The 20,151-nt window shown below is 53.4% G+C and overlaps 3 protein-coding genes across 3 annotated transcripts in view; 2 read left to right on the forward strand and 1 right to left on the reverse strand.

Annotated features, from left to right (window-relative positions):
* LOC130266098 (zinc finger protein OZF-like) overlaps window positions 1–20,151 on the forward strand; it is a 793,423-nt gene that overhangs the window by 341,294 nt on the left and 431,978 nt on the right. The window lies entirely within an intron of this gene.
* Window positions 1–20,151, reverse strand: part of LOC130266127 (uncharacterized) — a 1,034,314-nt gene that overhangs the window by 64,684 nt on the left and 949,479 nt on the right. The gene's annotated exons all lie outside the window — the stretch shown is intronic.
* On the forward strand, window positions 15,030–17,801 carry LOC130266168 (MLV-related proviral Env polyprotein-like). The gene has a single exon (XM_056515522.1). The coding sequence runs from the start codon at window positions 15,532–15,534 to the stop codon at window positions 17,533–17,535; it is 2,004 nt and encodes a 667-aa protein (XP_056371497.1). The 5' UTR covers window positions 15,030–15,531; the 3' UTR covers window positions 17,536–17,801.

The following is a 20,151-nucleotide window of genomic DNA, read 5'->3' on the forward strand; positions in this document are numbered from 1 at the left end:
GTAATACAATTCCATTCATTAGCTAATTGACCAGTATTGGCTCTTCATTTCTCCCTCTTCCTGCTTATTAGTCCTATTTATAGTCCTTTAGTATTTTTTTAAAACAATTTTCTCAGACAAGGTAAAACGGGCAACTTTGGGCTGCATGGAGACATTCCTGGGGTACATTTGGGGCAGTTTTGTGTCTGGGGAGGGAATTTAGAGAGAACTTGAGGGTCTGGAGGGCACTTTGGGGAGCTGGATTGGCACTGGGCAGGGCACATAGGGATTCTGATGGACACTTCAGGGTCCGGGAAAAGTCTTGGGGGGGGCAGAAGGGAAACTTGCAGGTCAGAGAGGGGAATGTGGGGCCCTTCGGGGTCCGGGCGGGCACTGGGGGCTCTAATGGGGCTCTCTGGGGCGCGGGGGATGATGGGAGTTGTAGGCGCGGGTATAACACAGTTTAATTTGGCCGCGGAGCATCATGGGAGTTGTAGGCACAGCTGCAATGTCTCTCAGTGGGGCGTGCTGCATGATGGGAGATGAAGTCCCGGCTGGAATAGAACTCCACAGGAATCGCATAGCATGATGGGAGCTGTAGTCCCGGAAGTGGCTCCGACGGGGAATTTTGAAGTGGGCAATGCACTTAGAGGAGACTTTTGCATCTGAGCCATGACTTGAGGTTGTCGTCGAAGGATCAAGAGCACTTGGGTGGAACTTGGGGGGCTCTAACCAGGCTCTTTAGGACGTGGGGCACAGCAGGAGTTTTAGGTGCGGTAATTTTCTTATGAGGGGCTCTGAATTTTCTGTGAGGGGCTCTGAAGCCTCTGGGGATGACAGGAGATGAATTCGCAGAAGTGGCAGTAACGGGCATCTATGGAGTTGGGAGCACTCAGGCAATCCGGGGATGTTTTTGGGGGTCCCCAGTTCCCGAATGGGCGCTGTGGGCGTACTTAGGGTTCCCGGAGACTCTCGGAGACACTTATGGGACAGGTCGGGGGCAGATACTGAGGTTCTGTGGGGCGTGGGGCATGACGGGCATTGTAGTCCCGGCTCCAGTGGGGCTTTATTGGGCCGTGGGTCATGATGGGAGCTGTAGGCTAAAAGAAAAGATGGAACCGACACCAGGCACTGCCCCCCGATCCCCCGATCCCCGATCCCCGGTGCGGCTTGGCTGCGGCAGTGATGTGCGGAGGCGGGAACAGTCCGTTCAACCCCTCCAGTCCTCCCCAGAACAGCCCGTTACAACCCTAGAACAGCCCAGTGCATTCTCACTGCCTCTCCAGTGCAGGAGGCCCTCTCCCCTGGCCCAGCCAGTACAGCCCAGTCCCTCCCAGTACACATTAGTTCATGCCCAGTCTCTTCCAGGTGCCCCCAGTGTCATCCCAGTACGCCCCAGGGTCCCCCACTCTTCCCCACACCATCCTCAGTGTCTCCAGTTTGTCCCAGTATCCCCCATTATCACTCCCAGTATGTCCCAGTGGAACTCTGTGAAACAGGGGATTTAAGGGTTAAATAGAATGAAGAGTATAACATATATAGTACCAGTCACTGTGTGCTTATAAGGAAAGGAATGCACGATGTATAACATATAGTATCAGTCACTGTGTGCTAAAATGGGGAAAGGAATGCACGATAAGGGACTCCTGAAGTATAGGAAAGTGTCCCTCTCCATAAAAGTGCAAGGTCTGCCACCAAGAGACTAAAAGCGCACGCATGGAAAGACAAGGTGAAGAGTTCAACTAGTGAGGAAGACTTTTACTTCATTGTTTTCCGCCCACAGACTCATTTGAAGACCACCGACTCAATAAACTACGCAGCCACAATGAATATGCAGCTAATTTCCATACGAAGTGGGGAAACAGGCGGGGCAGATAATCAATATGTATAGGCAATTTAGAATATGCATGTACTTCCTAGATAAATAGAAGGTTAGAAGCATGTAAGGTACGCAGGATTTGGGAGGATGCTCTCCCCCTGGGTCCAGCGCTGAATAAAATACGTACCTACTCCACAACTTTACGGGTTGTGAAGTCTATTTTCCGCGATTCATCTGTGTACCCCCACAGTCCAGCCCAGTCCGCCCAGATTCCCTCTCAACAATACAGTGTTCCCAGGCTGTCCCAGTTCTCCCCAGTATCACTCCCACTATGTCCCAGCGTGCCCCACAGTGTTCCCAGTGTTCCCAGTATGTCCCAGTCCTCCCCAGTGTTTCCAAGGAAACTTGAGCTTCTCAAGGTTTCTGAGCCACCAAACCCAGCAGTGGGGTCAGTGCGGTGTCCATGGCCACAGCCCCTGGCAGTGCCCAGTGCAGGCTTGGGATGATGATCCACCCTCACAGCTGACCCAGGGCAGCTCTGCAGTGGTTTTGGTGGCACCTTGGGCTGGCACACACCTGAGAAGTGTGTCTGATTGCAGTGGGGAACATTAAGAGTTTTAGATTGCTCCAAAAAGAAAAAGAAAAAGAAAAAAGGAGAAACATCTTTTTTTCCTGAGTGTAGCCAGTTCTCCAGGTCCCAGGTGAGTGAGGACAGACAGGATAGGACTGGGGAATGTGGTGCAAGGTTGTCCTGGTTGTCTGATGCTGGGTCAGACCCCAAGGCACAGCTTTTCTGAGCAGGCCAGACCTCCTGAGGAGAGACCATGGATCAATATCAATCACAGAATGCTGAAATCACCTCTGCTCTAAAGAGAACAATAATAAAATATACTCTTTAAAGTAACAATAAATATTTCTAAGAAGCTCTTTGAATTATTTCTCCATAACTGGAGTTGAAAACCATCATAATGAACTGCATTGGACCAGAGGGAAATCAAGGCAGAGCCATGGTTTGTCAGGACTTGCTTGATCCCAATGAGCCCCATGGTGCATTAGGTGCTGCCAAGGAGCTCCAAATAATATTTTGGAAATACTGGCTGTCTCTCTGCAGCGCTGCTCTTGCAAGTAGCTGCCTCTGTGCCAGGAGCCTGGCCCAGCTCAGAGGCACAGACAGAGCACAGGGACTTCAATGAACCTCTCGGGGGTTGGGGCTGAGTCCCTGAACATCAGTCTCTGAGAGGGAGCTGAAGAAACCTCTCAAGAATTCAAAGTCAGATTCAAACTCCAAAGCTACTTCTACTTTTAGTGAGTTCCACTGATAAACATGAAGGAGAAGGTTTCCCAAGGGTCGAATTAGAGGAGAAACTGATGACAATCATGTCAGGTAGGCAAAAATAGGGTAAAGGAAGAAAAGAAACTTCTCAAAAATTCAAAGTCAGATTCAAAGTCCAAAGTTTCCAGTTGGAGCAGAAGACTGGAGGCACTGATGACAGGTGGACACAAACAAGGGAAAGGTGTCCCTGATGCTCAGCAAACCTGGATGTGTTTCAGGAATGCAAAGGGCCAAGGGCTGAGCCCGAGCTCCTGACAAGGCAGATCCTGTCCATGCCTCATTGCTCAGGGCTCTTCACGGGGCACTGGGCTCTGGGGATGTGCAGTGCCAAGGGCAGGACCATGGGGCGGCCCCTGCCAGGCTGCTGAGCAGGGACAAGGAGGCAATGAGGCCCCAGCACAGCAAGGCTCACTTGTCCCCTGCTGGCCTCAGGCCCAGGGCCAGCAGCCATGGCCCAAGTGCTGCAGCAGTTGGCTCTGGCAGGGCCTTTCAGCTGCTGCCCATCCCTGTGCCCTCTGCAGCCCAGACTGTCCTACGGTGTCCATGCCCTGCGCCTCTGTCCCTGCAGGCTGTCGTCATCCCCCGGCTGCCCCACCTTACTGGCCCCTTCCTTTGCTGACAGCTCTGTGTCCTGCCTGCCTCTGCCTGGACACACAAAGCCTTGGGCTGCTCCAGACTCCTTCTGGGGCACGTGTTGCACCACAGCCCTGCCCTGGGAGAGAAATTCCTTTCTCCTTGTGTCAGTCTGGGCTCTTCTCTGCTGTCCTCAGTCTCAACCACACTGAGCGCAGAGCTCCATCAATCCCTGTAAAGTGGTCATGTTATTGCAGCCTCCAAACTTTACCTTGGGAGATTTTTGGGTCTTCTCCAAAATATTGGCAAGTTAAAACATTCTTCTCATAATGTAAGAAAACCACCAGAAGACAAGACAGTCCTGGCTGCTTTTGTCTGGGTGCAATCCTTGGATAGATGGAATTTTAGATGTAGAATCCCAACTCTTGCCATTGACTTGTAGGTGAGAAGGGCAGTTTTTTTCCACTGAAAGGAAAGCACAGAGTCCCTGTGTTCAGTGGTAGATTAGAGACAGCCTGCAGGAGACCAAGGCCAGTCAGAGCTGTCTCCCCTGGTAGCTTTTGGCTGGGAGCAGCCCTTGTATACAGGGAACATTTTAGAAGAAGTGCCAATTTCAGCCTTGGGCACCAAGAAAGAAGGACGGTTCTATTCCATAGGAAGGAAAGCACAGGGCCCCAGTGCTCCAGCGGCTGATGAGAGGCAGCCCTTTACTGTGGAGAGTTAGGGAAAAGCGTGCGGAAGATATCGGGATGTACGGTTAGATTGGGACCCCTCTCCCCTCAGAGGTCCACTGCTCCGGATCTGAGCTCACAGCCGGACGTGAGCTAGGGGAAATGACCACTACTATCTAGGCTATAAAGACCCTTGTAACCCCTCAATAAATGCCATTTTGCTGTCCACCACATTGGTGTCCTGGAGCTGATGGACCGAGTGACCCTGGGTTAGGGCCACCATGCTGGACCTGGATCAGGCCACCAGACAACAAATTGGTGCCGAAACCCAGGAAAAAACATCGGGAACCGATCACCCGGATTTTGGGGTTCGCCTGACCAGGACCCGGCGACTGCACCGCTGGCAAGTGCAGTGAGGGTGACGTCCTCTGGACCAGCGAGGAGCATGGAAGCTGTCGCGAAGGTCGTAAGTGAGATCCACGCTCAGTGGAATATTGATTGTAAGCTGAAGGATTTTATTCTCGCAGTGCCGAGGTTGAGTAAGCTGGGGGCTATAGAGAGCCCGGTAGAAATTCTCCATCCGGAGGCATGGGATAAATGCACCACAGCCCTGGCTGAGAACACCATGTCCTCCGGCTCAGGGAAACCCCTTAAATCATGGGGCAAAGTCATCCAGACTTTGCGGGCTACCCAGCAGGAGCAGGAGACCTGGAAAGCCGCGCGAACTTGTTTATTAGCCACGCCACAGTTGGGAATCGGGGCGGCTACTCAAACCGCGGACCCAGCCGACTGCGCGGACGCGCGGTGCCCAGAGCTCCCTCCTCACCCTCCCGGTTCGGACTCACCACCACCGGAGGCGGGGGAACACGCGCAGGCATTGTGGCAGGGGCTAACGGAGGAGGTACAGAGTGCTGCTATAATATCAGAGCTCGCAGCAGCAGATAAAAGATCTCCACCGACTTATGAATTTAAAAATGGCGCCGAGCCTCGTGGCGGGGGGAGGGGCGCTGATGCGGGGGGCGGACATGCAGAGGGCTCGCTGAACAGCGCAAGCGCAGATGAGCAGGGAGGAGGGACAGCCCCCGAGGCGGAGCGTGAGACCAATCACAGAGCTCATTTTAAATCAGGTCCTTATAGGGCAAGAACCTCCCCCAGCAGGAGGCGGGGGGACCCCAGGGGGAGGGAACGGCCCGGCCCCCGAGGGAAGGGACGGGGGCGGAGCCCGAGAAAAAGGCTGAGCAGCCCGGAAACGTCCAGTCAGTCGACTTCCGGCTCTGACTCCGACCGGAGCTGGGACAGCCGGTCGGAGGGGTGGTCGGAAGAGGAACCTGACATCGGCTGCAGCTTTCATAAGAAGGGAGCCACAAAATATAACACCACTAGCTATAACCCTCCGGCATGGGTTAGGGGGACACCAGACACAAATCAAACCCCCCTTACAGACTGGCATAAAATAAAAATAGCATGTGCAGAGTCGGCTCCGTCTGCCAAGTTAGTATTCCCGGTCAGAGTGGGGAGTGCCGGCGGAAACCAGAGAACGTATTCCCTGGTAAACCCTAAGGATGTGCAAGCTATCGTGAAAGCGGTTGCTGACAAAGGAATCAATTCTGCCGTGGTTTCCACACTTATTGACAGCATTTTTGGAGGCGATGATATGCTCCCCTTTGATATTAAACAGACTTGCAGATTAATCTTTGATGGGGCGGGGATGATTGTTTTTAAGCAAGAATGGGAGGATAATTGTGCCAAGCAGCTAGCCCTAGTAACTGGGGAGAACCATCCTCTGCATGGCTCCAGCATACAGAGGCTGATGGGCAGAGACCCAGCTATGATTACCCCACAAGCACAGGCAGAGGGCCTGCGAGCCCATGAGGTTATGACTACCACCCGTGCTGCCCGAGAAGCCATCCGTACTGCCTCTAAAGCAATAGCCAGACCATCACCATGGTCCACTATAAAGCAGAGCGAGAGTGAAAGCTTCACTCAGTTTGTGGATCGTCTCCAGGCAGCATTAGACTGCTCAGCATTGCCCTCAGAAGCAAAAGGACCCGTGCTAGCAGACTGCCTACGCCAGCAATGCAATTCAGCCACCAGAGACATTCTAAGATCACTGCCACCTGGATCTAATATCGCAACCATGATCAGACATGTTGCAAAGGAAGAACACCTAGCTCCCATTCAAGCAGCAGTTCGCACTGCAATAACCAGCGTGATGGCATGCTTCAAGTGTGGCCAGGCAGGTCATGTGGCAGTAAACTGTCCCCAGTCAGGACACCCACCAGCAGCTGCTGCACCACGCCAGGGGAAAATCAGAGGACCATGCTGGGCTTCTGGAAAGAAGGGGCATCTTGCTAAGGAATGCAAATCCAAGCCTCAGGGAAACGGGAAGGGGAGGGGGCAGCCGGGCCGCACCCAGCCCTCTCCTTCCTGGAACACCAAGCGGCCCAACTACAGCAACCCTCAATGGGGCACAGGGCTTCCACGCCCATTACCCCCTCAAGAAATGACCAACTTTGTCACCCAACAAACAGCTCAGCCAAACCCACCTGCACCTCAGGAATACCAAAAACAGCACCCTGGGGACGAGGCCCCTGGGTGGCCTTGGCCATGAAAGCATACGAGCGAGACTCGTGGGTGGTCTTTGCAGTGAAGGTGGGTAGGCACCCGCTGATCGTGTGGGCAGAGTGTCGTCTCCACAACAGCTCTGACGGCACGGCCATCTGCCTCCCTTTTTGGGTGGACACTGGATCAGACGTCACTGTCATTCCAGATATACACTGGCCTCTACCATGGAAGCTAGAAGAAGCCCCCATGGTGAGCGGAGTTGGAGGGCAGTCCCAAGCCCACAAAAGCACCCAGCCAATAGCAATAACACTCTGCACCAAAAGAGGACCAGGAAGGACTATCACCCTCACAGTATATGTCATGTCAGATTGCCCACCCTTGTTGGGGAGAGATGCCTTAGCCCTGCTGGACGTCAGGATGACAAATTTATACTAAGGGCCACTGTCGTGTACCCGTCGCTGCCCATCAAACTAACTTGGAAATCAATCGATCTGGTGTATATCAAACAGTGGCCCTTATCCAAGCCTCGAATGACTGCTCTCCTTGAGCTAGTTGGCCGTGAACTGCACAAGAATCATATAGAACCCTCCACGAGCCCATGGAACACCCCAATCTTCGTAATGCCTAAACGGTCTGGTGAAGGATTTCGTCTCCTGCATGACCTGCGGGAAGTGAACAAAAAAATCCAGCCAATGGGCCCGGTACAAACCTTGCTGCCCATGAGCTCAATGATACCAAGAGGACAACCCTGTGCAGTGCTTGACATCAAAGACTGCTTCTTTTCTATTCCCCTGCACGAGGACGACAAGGAACGGTTCGCTTTTTCCATCGTCTTTCCAAACAGCCAGCGGCCTAACCTATGCTTTCATTGGAAAATGCTACCTCAAGGGATGATCAACTCCCCCACCATCTGCCAGATCACGGTAGACCGAGCGCTAGCACCAGTCCGGCAGAGCCATCCAACTGTAACTATCCTGCAGTACATGGACGATATCCTGATCGCTGCACCATCAGCAAGCCAAGTGGACCAGCTGATATCGACCGTCTCCGAGACCTTAAAAACAAATGGCTTCGAAATAGCGAGCGCAAAAATAAAAAAGGGACCGTGCGTAACCTTCCTAGGGGTGGGAATCACAAGCTCCTACGTAACCCCTCCTCAGATAAAAATCTGCCGAGATATCAAGACGCTCCATGATGTGCAGCAACTGGTAGGGTCCTTACAGTGGCTCTGCAACATCGTCCTAATTCCTCCTGAGGTCATGGACCCCCTAAACAACCTCTTGAAAGGAAAAAACCCATGGGAGGAGAAAACCCTGACACCAGAAGCGATAAGCTCGCTCAACTTTATCGAACACCAAGTATCAGCAGGCACACTCACCAGATGGGACTCCAGTACGCCGGTTGATCTGTATGTCCACTTTACAAAAAAAGAGGGAGTGGGAGCCTTAGCCCAAGGACCCCCCGACAAAGCCCAACCGATACTGTGGGTGGTCTTGGGAAAACCGTTGCGTGCCTTTTCCCCGGGAGTCGAATGTCTCGGCAGCCTCATCATGAAGGGCAGAAAGCTCGCCCTAAGACACCTGGGCATCGAACCTGCCAAGATTTACTTGCCCTTCCGCAAACAACTCTCTGCGCAGTCAACAACAGTATCCGAATACCTAGCTGTGGCCCTTGCAGGCTTCGGAGGAGAGATTCGCTACGCTGCAAAACCCCCTTGGACTCAGCTGCTCGCGGTCGTCGACATCGACCTCCCACCAAAGATAATTGACCGACCACTGATAGGACCGACTGTCTTCACGGACGCATCGTCGCTGACCTCCACCGCAGCGGCAGTGTGGCAGTCAGGAGAACAATGGCAATGTGTCAAGACCACTGACCCCACGCTTTCAGTCCAACAACTCGAAGCGGCTGCCGTAGTGCTAGTGTGTGGACTGTTCCCAGAAGAACACCTCAACATTGTAACTGACTCCATATTTGTGGCCAAGCTCTGCCTAGCCATGTCTGGACCAGGTGTATCGGTGTCCCCGGTAGCAATGATGCTAGAAGAAGCACTCTATTCACGGAAAGGCACCATATCAGTCATCCACGTCAACAGCCACAACCCGACCAAAGGGTTCTACCAATTTGGCAATGACAAGGTTGACGCAGCCGCAAAAGGCGTATGGACGCTGAAAGAAGCTCGTCAGTTGCATGAATCCCTTCACATCGGAGCAAAAGCACTTGTAAAGAAGTGCGGGATTTCTGCTGCAGACGCAAAGCACGTAGTTGCCACATGCCCTCACTGTCAGAAATCACCACTGTGGTCCAGCGGCGTCAACCCCAGAGGCCTCAAAGCCTCAGAAATATGGCAAACAGACTTTACCCAATGCCAGCTATTAAAACCCTGAGTGTGGCTCGCAGTTACCGTAGATACGTACAGTAGTATGATCGTGGCCACACAGCATCCCAAGACAGATTCCAAAGCCACCATCCAACATTGGCTGACAGCCATGGCATGGCTTGGAATCCCAAAACAGATCAAGACAGACAATGGCACGAATTTCACCTCGAAGACAGTCCAAGCATTCGTCTCGAAATGGAACATCGCCTTGGTACATGGCATCCCGTACAACAGCACTGGACAAGCCATTGTAGAAAGAGCAAATCAGACTCTAAAAACTAAACTGGAAGTACTAGCAAAGGCAGAAGGCTTCATCAATGCCATTCCCTCAAGCGACCAGGCGCGTTTACTAGCAACAGCGCTGCTAGCATTAAATCAATTCCCTAGGGAGGATGAGACAAACAGTCCAGCCCAGAGACACTGGGCCACTTGAGCACTAGAGAAAGGCCCACGGGTTGTAATCAGAAACGAACTAGGGGAGTGGGAACAAGGTTGGAGGCTAGTACTCACGGGGCGGGGGTATGCGGCTGTTAAAAAAGATGGGGACATTAAATGGTGTCCACTCAAATCTATCAAACCAGACCTTCAGAGTGGAGATAATGAGAATTGTGAGACTTTGTTTGCAGGACTGGATCATCGGACGCCCCCGCAACCTGTACACCCCACTACAAGTAACGAGAGAGGGACCACAAAGCAACCCGGCATCACCTGAGAAGCTCACACCGTCACAGTCAAAGCAGCAACGGTATCTCTCTGTTATCTGTAGAGAGATAGGGATATTGCGAACGGAAGATTCTCGGGATGTACAGGCAGCCAGGGACCCCCTTCACCTCCACCTTGTGGTCTGACCTCAGCTCTGTACCTGGCCACCCCTTGCCGGATGTGAGCTAGAGGAAATGACCCAAGGACCCCTGTCCTTAAAACCCCCTGTAACCCCTCAATAAACGCCATTTGCTGTCCACCACATTGGTGTCCTGGAGCTGATGGACCGAGTGACCCAGGGATAGGGCCACCATGCTGGACTTGAACCAGGCTACCAGACAACAACTGGTGCCGAAACCCGGGAAGTACATCGGGAACCGATCGTCCGGATTTCGGGGTTTCGCCTGCCCAAGATCCAGCGACTGCACCGCTGGCGAGTGCAGTGAGAGGAGACGTCCTCTGGACCCGCGAGGAATATGGAACAAGTCGCGAAGGTCGTAAGTGAGATCCACACGCAGTGGGGTCTGAATTGTAAGCTTAAAGATTTCTGTCTTGCAGTGCCGAGACTTATTAAGCTTGGGGCTATAGACGGCCCGGTAGACATTCTCCATCTGGAGATTTGGGATAAATGCACAAAAGCTTTGGCGGAAAACACCATGACCTCAGGGTCAGGAAAAGCGCTTAAAGCGTGGGGAAAAGTGATGCGGGCGCTGCAAGCCGCCCGGCAGGAGCAGCAAGCCTGGCAAGCTGCCCGAGCATGTCTGTTTGCCGCGCCGCAAACGGGGATTGGGGCGGCGACACAAACCGCGGAGGGGTTTGAATCGGGCGAGCGAGTGCACGCGGGAACCCCGGACCCCCCTTTGCAGCCCCCGGGTCGGGACCCACCTTCACCGGGAGAGGGGGGACAGGGCGCGCGGGAGTTGTGGCAAGGATTGGCGGACGAGGCGCGAAATGCAGCCATTATATCGGAGATACAGGCGGCAGAAAAGACCGAGCCGCCTCCATACGGTTTTGAAAATGGCGCCGAGCCGCGTGGTCGAGCATTGCGCAATGATGCGGGAGTCGGGGAAGCCACGGGCGTTCTGAACGGCGCAAGCGCAGGGGAGCGGGGCAGAGGGGCGTCCCCCGGGAACGAGCGTCAGACCAATCACAGAGCTCTTTGCAAATTAGATCCTTGTAAGGCAAGGACCTCCCCCAGCAGGAGGCGGGGGAAGCACCAGGGGAGGGAACGGTACGGCCCCCGGGGAACGGGGCGGGGGCGGAGCCCGAGAAAAAGGCTGAGCAGCCCGGAAACGTCCAGTCAGTCAGCTTCCGGCTCTGACTCTGACCGGAGCTGGGACAGCCGGTCGGAAGGGTGGTCAGACACTGAATCGGATACCGGCTGGGAGGTTTACAAGAAGGGTGCCGCGGCTTACAGGGCAACTAACCACAACCCTCCGGCATGGGTTAGGGGGACATCAGATGCAAATCGAACCCCCCTTACAGATTGGCGTGAAATAAAAATAGCATGTGCTGAGTGGGCGCCGTCTGCCAAGCTAGTATTCCTGGTCAGAGTGGGGGGTGCCGGCGGAAACCAGAGAACGTATTCCCCGGTAAACCCTAAGGATGTGCAAGCCATTGTAAAAGCGGTTGCCGACAAAGGAATCAATTCTGCCATGGTTTCTACACTTATTGACAGCATTTTTGGAGGCGATGATATGCTTCCCTTTGATATTAAACAAACCTGCAGACTAATCTTTGATGGGGCGGGGATGATTGTTTTTAAGCAAGAATGGGAGGATAATTGTGCCAAGCAGCTAGCCTTGGTAACAGGGGAAAACCATCCTCTGCATGGCTCCAGCATACAGAGGCTGATGGGCAGAGACCCAGCCATGCTTACCCCATAGGCACAGGCAGAGGGACTGCGAGCCCATGAGGTTATGACTACCACCCGTGCTGCCCGAGAAGCCATCCGCACAGCCTCTAAAGCTATAGCCAGACCATCACCATGGTCCACCGTAAAGCAGAGTGAGAGTGAAAGCTTCACTCAGTTTGTAGACCGTCTCCAGGCAGCATTAGACTGCTCAGCATTGCCCTCAGAAGCGAAAGGACCTGTGCTAGCAGATTGCCTGCGCCAGCAGTGTAATTCAGCCACCAGAGACATTTTAAGATCACTGCCACCTGGATCTAATATCGCAACCATGATCAGACATGTTGCAAAGGAAGAACACCTAGCTCCCATTCAAGCAGCAGTTCGCACTGCAATAACCAGCGTGATGGCATGCTTCAAGTGTGGCCAGGCAGGTCATGTGGCAGTAAACTGTCCCCAGTCAGGACACCCACCAGCAGCTGCTGCACCACGCCAGGGGAAAATCAGAGGACCATGCTGGGCTTCTGGAAAGAAGGGGCATCTTGCTAAGGAATGCAAATCCAAGCCTCAGGGAAACGGGAAGGGGAGGGGGCAGCCGGGCCGCACCCAGCCCTCTCCCTCCTGGAACGCCAAGCGGCCCACCTACAGCAACCCTCAATGGGGCACGGGGCTTCCACGCCCATTACCCCCTCAAGAAATAGCCAACTTTGTCGCCCAGCCAACAGCTCAGCCAAACCCACCTGCACCTCAGGACTACCAAGAACAGCACCCTGGGGACGAGGCCCCTGGGTGGCCTTGGCTATGAAAGCATACGAGCGAGACCCATGGGTGGCCTTTGCAGTGAAGGTGGGTAGGCACCCGCTGATCGTGTGGGCAGAGTGTCGTCTCCGCAACAGCTCTGACGGCACGGCCATCTGCCGCCCCTTTTGGGTGGACACTGGATCAGACGTCACTGTCATTCCAGATATACACTGGCCTCTACCATGGAAGCTAGAAGAAGCCCCCATGGTGAGCGGAGTTGGAGGGCAGTCCCAAGCCCACAAAAGCACCCAGCCAATAGCAATAACACTCTGCACCAAAAGAGGACCAGGAAGAACTATCACCCTCACGGTATACGTCATGTCGGACTGCCCACCCTTGTTGGGGAGAGATGCCTTAGCCCTGCTGGACGTCAGGATGACAAATTTATACTAAGGGCCACTGTCGTGTACCCGTCCCTGCCCATCAAACTAACTTGGAAATCAATCGATCCGGTGTATATCGAACAGTGGCCCTTATCCAAGCCTCGAATGACTGCTCTCCTTGAGCTTGTTGGCCGTGAACTGCATAAGAATCATATAGAACCCTCCATGAGCCCATGGAATACTCCGATCTTTGTAATACCTAAACGGTCTGGTGAAGGCTTTCGTCTTCTGCATGACCTGCGAGAGGTAAACAAGAAAATCCAGCCGATGGGCCCGGTGCAGACACTGCTGCCCATGAACTCGATGATACCAAGAGGGCAGCCCTGTGCAGTGCTTGACATCAAAGACTGCTTCTTTTCTATTCCCCTGCACGAGGACGACAAGGAGCGGTTCGCTTTTTCCATTGTCTTTCCAAACAGCCAACGTCCTAACCTACGCTTCCACTGGAAAATGCTACCTCAAGGGATGATCAACTCCCCCACCATCTGCCAGATCACGGTAGACCGAGCGCTAGCACCAGTCCGGCAGAGCCATCCAACTGTAACTATCCTGCAGTACATGGACGATATCCAGATCGCTGCACCATCTCCAAGCCAAGTGGACCAGCTGATATCGACCGTCTCCGAGACCTTAAAGACGAGCGGTTTTGAAATAGCCAGTGCAAAAATAAAAAAGGGACCGTGTGTAACCTTCCTAGGGGTGGGAATCACAAGCTCCTACGTAACCCCTCCCCAAATAAAAATCCGCCGAGATATCAAGACGCTCCACGACATGCAGCAGCTGGTAGGATCCTTGCAGTGGCTCCGCAACATCATCCTAATTCCTCCAGAGGTCATGGACCCTCTACACGACCTCTTGAAATGGAAAAACTCATGGGAGCAGAAGATCCTAACACCGGAAGCGATAAGATCGCTCGACTTTATCGAGCATCAGATGTCAGAGAGCACCCTCGCCAGATGGGACGCTAGTGCACCAGTCGATCTGTACGTCCACTTCACAAAACAGGGGGGAGTGGGGGCCCTAGCCCAAGGACCCCCCGACAAAGCCCAGCCAATACAATGGGTAGTCTTGGGGAAACCATCACGAGCCTTCTCCCCAGGAGTTGAGTGCCTCGGCAGCCTCATCATGAAAGGCAGGAAACTCGCCCTAAGGTATCTGGGCATGGAACCGGCCAAGATTTACTTGCCCTTCCGCAAGCAACTCTCAGCGCAGTCAACGACAATATCCGAATACCTAGCTGTGGCCCTAGCAGGCTTCGGAGGAGAGATTCGCTACGCTGCAAAACCCCCTTGGACCCGGCTGCTCACCATCGTTGACATCGACCTCCCACCAAAGATAATCGACCGACCGCAGGCAGGACCAACCATCTTTACTGACGCATCATCGCTGACCTCCACCGCAGCGGCAGTGTGGCAGTCAGGAGAGCAATGGCAGTGTGTCAAGGCAACAGACCCCTCGCTTTCAGTCCAGCAATTAGAAGCTGCAGCCGTAGTGCTAGCGTGTGGACTGTTCCCAGAAGAACACCTCAACATTGTGACTGACTCCATATTTGTGGCCAAGCTCTGCCTAGCAATGTCTGGACCAGGTGTGTCAGTGTCCACAGTGGCAACAATGCTAGAAGAAGCGCTCTATTCACGGAAAGGCACCATATCAGTCATCCATGTCAACAGCCACGACCCGGTCAAAGGGTTCTATCAAATTGGCAATGACAAGGCTGACGCAGCCGCAAAAGGCGTATGGACGCTGAAAGAAGCTCGTCAGTTGCATGAATCCCTTCACATCGGAGCAAAAGCACTTGTAAAGAAGTGCGGGATTTCTGCTGCAGACGCAAAGCACGTTGTTGCCACGTGCCCTCACTGTCAGAAATCACCTCTGTGGTCCAGCGGCGTCAACCCCAGAGGCCTCAAAGCCTCGGAAATATGGCAAACAGACTTTACCCAATGCCAGCTATTAAAACCCCGAGTATGGCTCGCAGTTACCGTGGATACATACAGCGGTATGATCGTGGCCACACAGCATTCCAAGACAGATTCCAAAGCCACCATCCAACATTGGCTGACAGCCATGGCATGGCTTGGAGTCCCAAAACAGATCAAAACAGACAATGGCACAAATTTCACCTCAAAGACCGTCCAAGCATTCATCTCAAAATGGAACATCGCTTTGGTACACGGCATCCCATACAACAGCACCGGACAAGCCATCGTCGAAAGAGCGAATCAAACTCTGAAAACTAAACTGGAAGTCCTGGCAAAGACAGAAGGCTTCACCAATGCCATTCCTTCAAGTGACCAGGCGCGCATACTGGCAACTGCGCTGCTAGCGTTAAACCAGTTCCCTAGGGGGGATGATACAAACAGTCCTGCCCAGAGACACTGGGCCACCCAAGCACTAGAGAAAGGCCCACGAGTTGTGATCAGAAATGAACTAGGGGAGTGGGAACAAGGTTGGAGGCTAGTACTAACGGGGCGGGGGTATGCGGCCGTTAAAAGAGATGGGAACGTTAAATGGTGTCCACTCAAATCTATCAAACCAGACCTTCAAAGTGCAGCTAATGAGAATTCTAAGACTTTGTTTGCAGGACTGGATCATGGGACGCCCTCGCAACCCGTACGCCTCACTGCCGGGAAAGAGAGAGAGACCACCGAGCAACCCGGCATCACCTGAGAAGCTCACACACTCACAATCAAAGCAGCGACGGTATTTCTGTGTCATTTTGTTCCTAGGCTTGGTAGGCGGAGGGCACGCAAACACAAAGCATTACCCTCACCAGCCGTTCAGGTGGGTTCTACGCCATCTTTCAGGTGAGAGGGTCATCAAAGAAAATATAACAGCAGACACCCCATCCTTCAAGTTCAACCTAAAGGACATTTTTCCCTTCTATACGAAATTCCCCAAATTTGATAAGCCAGCAATATTTCAGACGTATTGGTGTCCTGCTTCCAACCCAGGGAAAGGTTACTGTAATTACCCAGGGTATGGATATTGTGGGTATTGGGGGTGTGAAACTATTGTTACAAGCGATAGATGGAAACCGCAACAGCCAGATAAGTTCCTGCAGATTAAGTATTCTCCTCACGGCTGTATCGAACCAAGGTTTGGCATGGATAAGTACGTACTCATGCCCCAAGGCAGGGCTGAGCACACATGCACAGGCTATATAATGACAGTTCTGCAGCCAACCCACAATAGCTGGGCCACAGGCAAGGTGTGGACAGCGTTTGTCCATCATCCTCGCCGTGTCTGGGTGAACATACAAATTATCAGACTCCCACCCTCAATATCCCGATCAGCCAGACCCAATCCGGTTCTTACAATGAGCAAACCCAGAAAAGGAATTGCAGCTAACCATAGCTCCAGCCACAACACACAGATGCTGCGATCTGTCTCCTCCCCATCCGATCTCTTATCCAAACCAACCCTCTCTGATCCCTTCCTAAGTGTGTTAAATGCTACATTTCTATCGTTAAACCAGTCCAACCCAAATCTCACAGAATCGTGCTGGTTGTGCTATGATGCACGACCCCCTTTTTATGAAGGTGTTGCCCTTGATCTCCCGTTTATCTTTTCAAAGTCGGACAATCCACGCCAATGCAGATGGGACACACCCCGGAGGGGCATCGCCCTAAGCCAGGTCACAGGCCAAGGCAGATGCTTTGGAAACGCAGCCATGGCGAAGCGGACTGGTAGCGTCTGCCGGAACTTCGTCAAACTTAAAAGGGGAAAGTTCCAGTGGGCGATCCCAGCCGCATCGGGGATGTGGGTCTGTCACCGAGCTGGAGTAACCCCATGTGTGCTCATTACCAAATTCAATCACTCTGCTGACTTTTGTGTCCAAGTTCTCATTGTTCCTAGAGTCCAGTACCGCCAGGACGACGAGGTGTACCACCTGCTCGAGGAACCAGGCCGGCTCCACAAGCGGGAAGTGTTAACAGGCATCACCATCGCGATGCTCCTCGGCTTAGGAGTTACCGGCGCTGCCACAGGTGTCTCGTCCCTGGCAACTCAGCATCAAGGACTGACCCACCTTCAAATGACAGTCGACGAAGACTTGCAAAAGATCGAGAAATCCATTTCATCCCTGGAAACATCCCTCTCCTCACTCTCAGAAGTCGTCCTCCAAAACAGGCGAGGACTGGACCTTCTGTTCATGCAGCAGGGGGGCCTATGTGCCGCCCTGAGGGAGGAATGCTGCTTCTATGCAGACCACACGGGAGTTGTTAGAAACTCCATGGCCGAGCTGAGGGAGCGACTGAACCAGAGAAAAATGGACAGAGAAGCTAAACAGGGCTGGTTCGAATCGTGGTTCAACCAGTCCCCATGGCTCACCACCCTAATTTCTACATTAATCGGCCCGGTCATTATAATCCTACTAACACTAATCTTCGGGCCTTGCATATTTAACAAATTAGTACTATTTGTCAAAAAGCGTTTAGAAGCAGTTAACATTATGTTCGTCGAACGCCGACAGCTGCTTTAAAGTGTGCTCGTTACTAACAAATTTACAATTTTATACTAACCTTACTAACACATAAAATTTTAGAATGTCCATATTAGGTAATCTTTATATGATTTTTTACTAATCATGAGGGAGGGGGGAAATGTAGAGAGATAGGGACATTGCGAACGGAAGATTCTCGGGATGTACGGGCAGCCAGGGACCCCCTTCACCTCCACCTTGTGGTCTGACCTCAGCTCTGTACCTGGCCACCCCTTGCCGGATGTGAGCTAGAGGAAATGACCCAAGGACCCGTGTCCTTAAAACCCCCTGTAACCCCTCAATAAACGCCATTTGCTGTCCACCACATTGGTGTCTTGGAGCTGATGGACCGAGTGACCCAGGGATAGGGCCACCGGACTTGGTCCACCACCACTGGACTTGAACCAGGCTACCAGACAACAACGGACTCTTGGAACTAAGGGAACAATTGTGACACTGTGTAACCCCATGGAACCAAGGGTCCCTGTGACACTGCAGGATCTTGTGTAACCAGGGCTCCATTGTGACACTGCAGCACCAAGGAATTCATGGTGGCACTCAGAGCCCTCATGGAACCAAGAGGCCACAGTGACACTGCAGGGCCTTGTGGGACCATGCAGAGCATTGTGACAGAGCAGGACCTCCTGTGATGATGGGGCCATTGTGACACTGCAGGGAAAATGGAACCAAGGGGCCAGTGCTGCTCCTCAGGGACTCATGTAATGAAGGAAACAATATGGACACCGTGCTGCCCCTTGGGACCAAGAAGCCATTGTGGCACTGTGGGACCAAGGAGAGCATTGCTGCCCTGCAAGACATCATGGAAACAAGGATCCTTTGTGACTCTGTGTGTCCCAAGTGTCCAAGGGACTTTGTGACTCAGTGCAGTCCTTTGAAACCAGAAGGGCACTGTGGCACTGGGAGGCCTCATAGAATCATGGAGACCAGTGTGACATTCCAGGCCCTCATAGAATCTTCGTGACACCAAGCTGGGTGTGAGTATGGATCTGCTGGAGGGTAGGAGGGCTCTGCAAAGGGACCTGGACAGGCTGGATCCAGGGCCCAAATGCAACAGGGTGAGGTTTAACAAGACCAAGTTCCGGTTCCTGCAGTTTGTCCACAACAACCCCTGCAGTGCTAAGGCTGGGGACAGAGTGGCTGGACAGCAGCCAGGCAGAAAGGGACCTGGGGACACTGATGGACAGCAGGGTGAACATGAGCCAGCAGTGTGCCCAGGTGGCCAAGAAGGCCAATGGCACCTGGCCTGGATCAGGAATGGTGTGGCCAGCAGGAGCAGGGCAGTGATTCTTCCACTGTACTCAAACCTGGTTGGGCTGTACCTTGAGTGCTGTGTCCCCAATTTAGGAAGGACATGGAGGGGCTGGAGCATGTCCAGAGAAGGGCAGCAAGGCTGGTGAGGGGTCTGGAACATAAGTCTTGTGAGAAATGGCTGAGGGAGCTGCAGTTGTTTATTCTGGAGAAGAGAAGACTCAGGGAAGAAAAGGTGGTGTCCAGGCACAGGCTGGACTTGGTGATCTCCAAGGTCTTTTTCAGCCCTGCTGATTCTGTAATTCTCTGAAACCACCCCTGGAGCAGTTGTAGGATGAGCCCTGGGCCTCCTCTTTAGATGGTCCAGCAGCCCAGGTCCCTCAGCTCCTCCTCACAGCCCCAAAGCTCATCCTGTCAGTCCTGCAGAGCTTCTCCAGCCCCTCCTCATTGTCCAGAACACGGAGCCCCACACCCAGACACACCAGCCCAGATGTGCCCCCATGGCCTGTGGTGCCTCTGGCAAGAGAGCAGCACGAGGCACTGCAGGAGCCTGCAGACAATTCCTGAAGCACTTGTAGTATGATCCTGCTCCCCAAGGGACATTCCCATGTTGCCAGTTCAGGAAATGAAATGAGGAGTGGGGGTAGAGAGGAAAGGGCAAGCAGGGATGGGCTGTTTGAAGGGGTTGGAGCGGAGATGGGAAATAAGAAGAAATCTGGACCAGGAAAAAGTAAAGAAAGCAAAGGTGAACCCAAGGAAAATGCTCAGAGCAGTTTGGGGGTGGCTGCCAGACAGCCCTGGCTGTAAGTAATGATGTCTACAGTTGGACAGGAAACTCACAGCTCATGGGAACAAACTGTCTGGCTGACTCCAGAGGCCATGACAAACCTGTGTGGTTTCCCTCCCATCCCCAGCCCTTGCTGGCCCCAGGGGCTGATGGCATTTGTGCTCACTCAGCTCCATCTCCCCACAGCAGCACCATGGGGGTGCTGACGCCTGCTCTGTGCAGTGCAAACAGGGGCTCCTGAGCCAGTGCTGCCGTGTCTGTGCCTGCAAGGATGCGGCACCTGTGTGAGCTGGGGGAGAGGCCAGGGCTGCAGAGGGGGGATGTTGTTGGCAGGTGCATGAGGACACTCTGGGACGCTGCCCTGGGCTGTCCAGCGCAGTGGGGATGGATCAGCCCCTGCTCTGCTGCTCCTTGCCAGGGTCTCCCCCTTGCAGGGCCCTTGCAGAGCACCAGCCATGCTGTTTGCCCCCAGCCTGCCCACGGCCAGCCTGGGGCTGCTCATGGGGGTTTTCTCTGCTCAGCATTGGCCTGGCCAAGTATTGTGGAGAGAGCCTGGCCAA

This window comes from Oenanthe melanoleuca, unplaced genomic scaffold (genome assembly GCF_029582105.1).
Source record: "Oenanthe melanoleuca isolate GR-GAL-2019-014 unplaced genomic scaffold, OMel1.0 S001, whole genome shotgun sequence".
NCBI classification, from domain to species: domain Eukaryota; kingdom Metazoa; phylum Chordata; class Aves; order Passeriformes; family Muscicapidae; genus Oenanthe; species Oenanthe melanoleuca.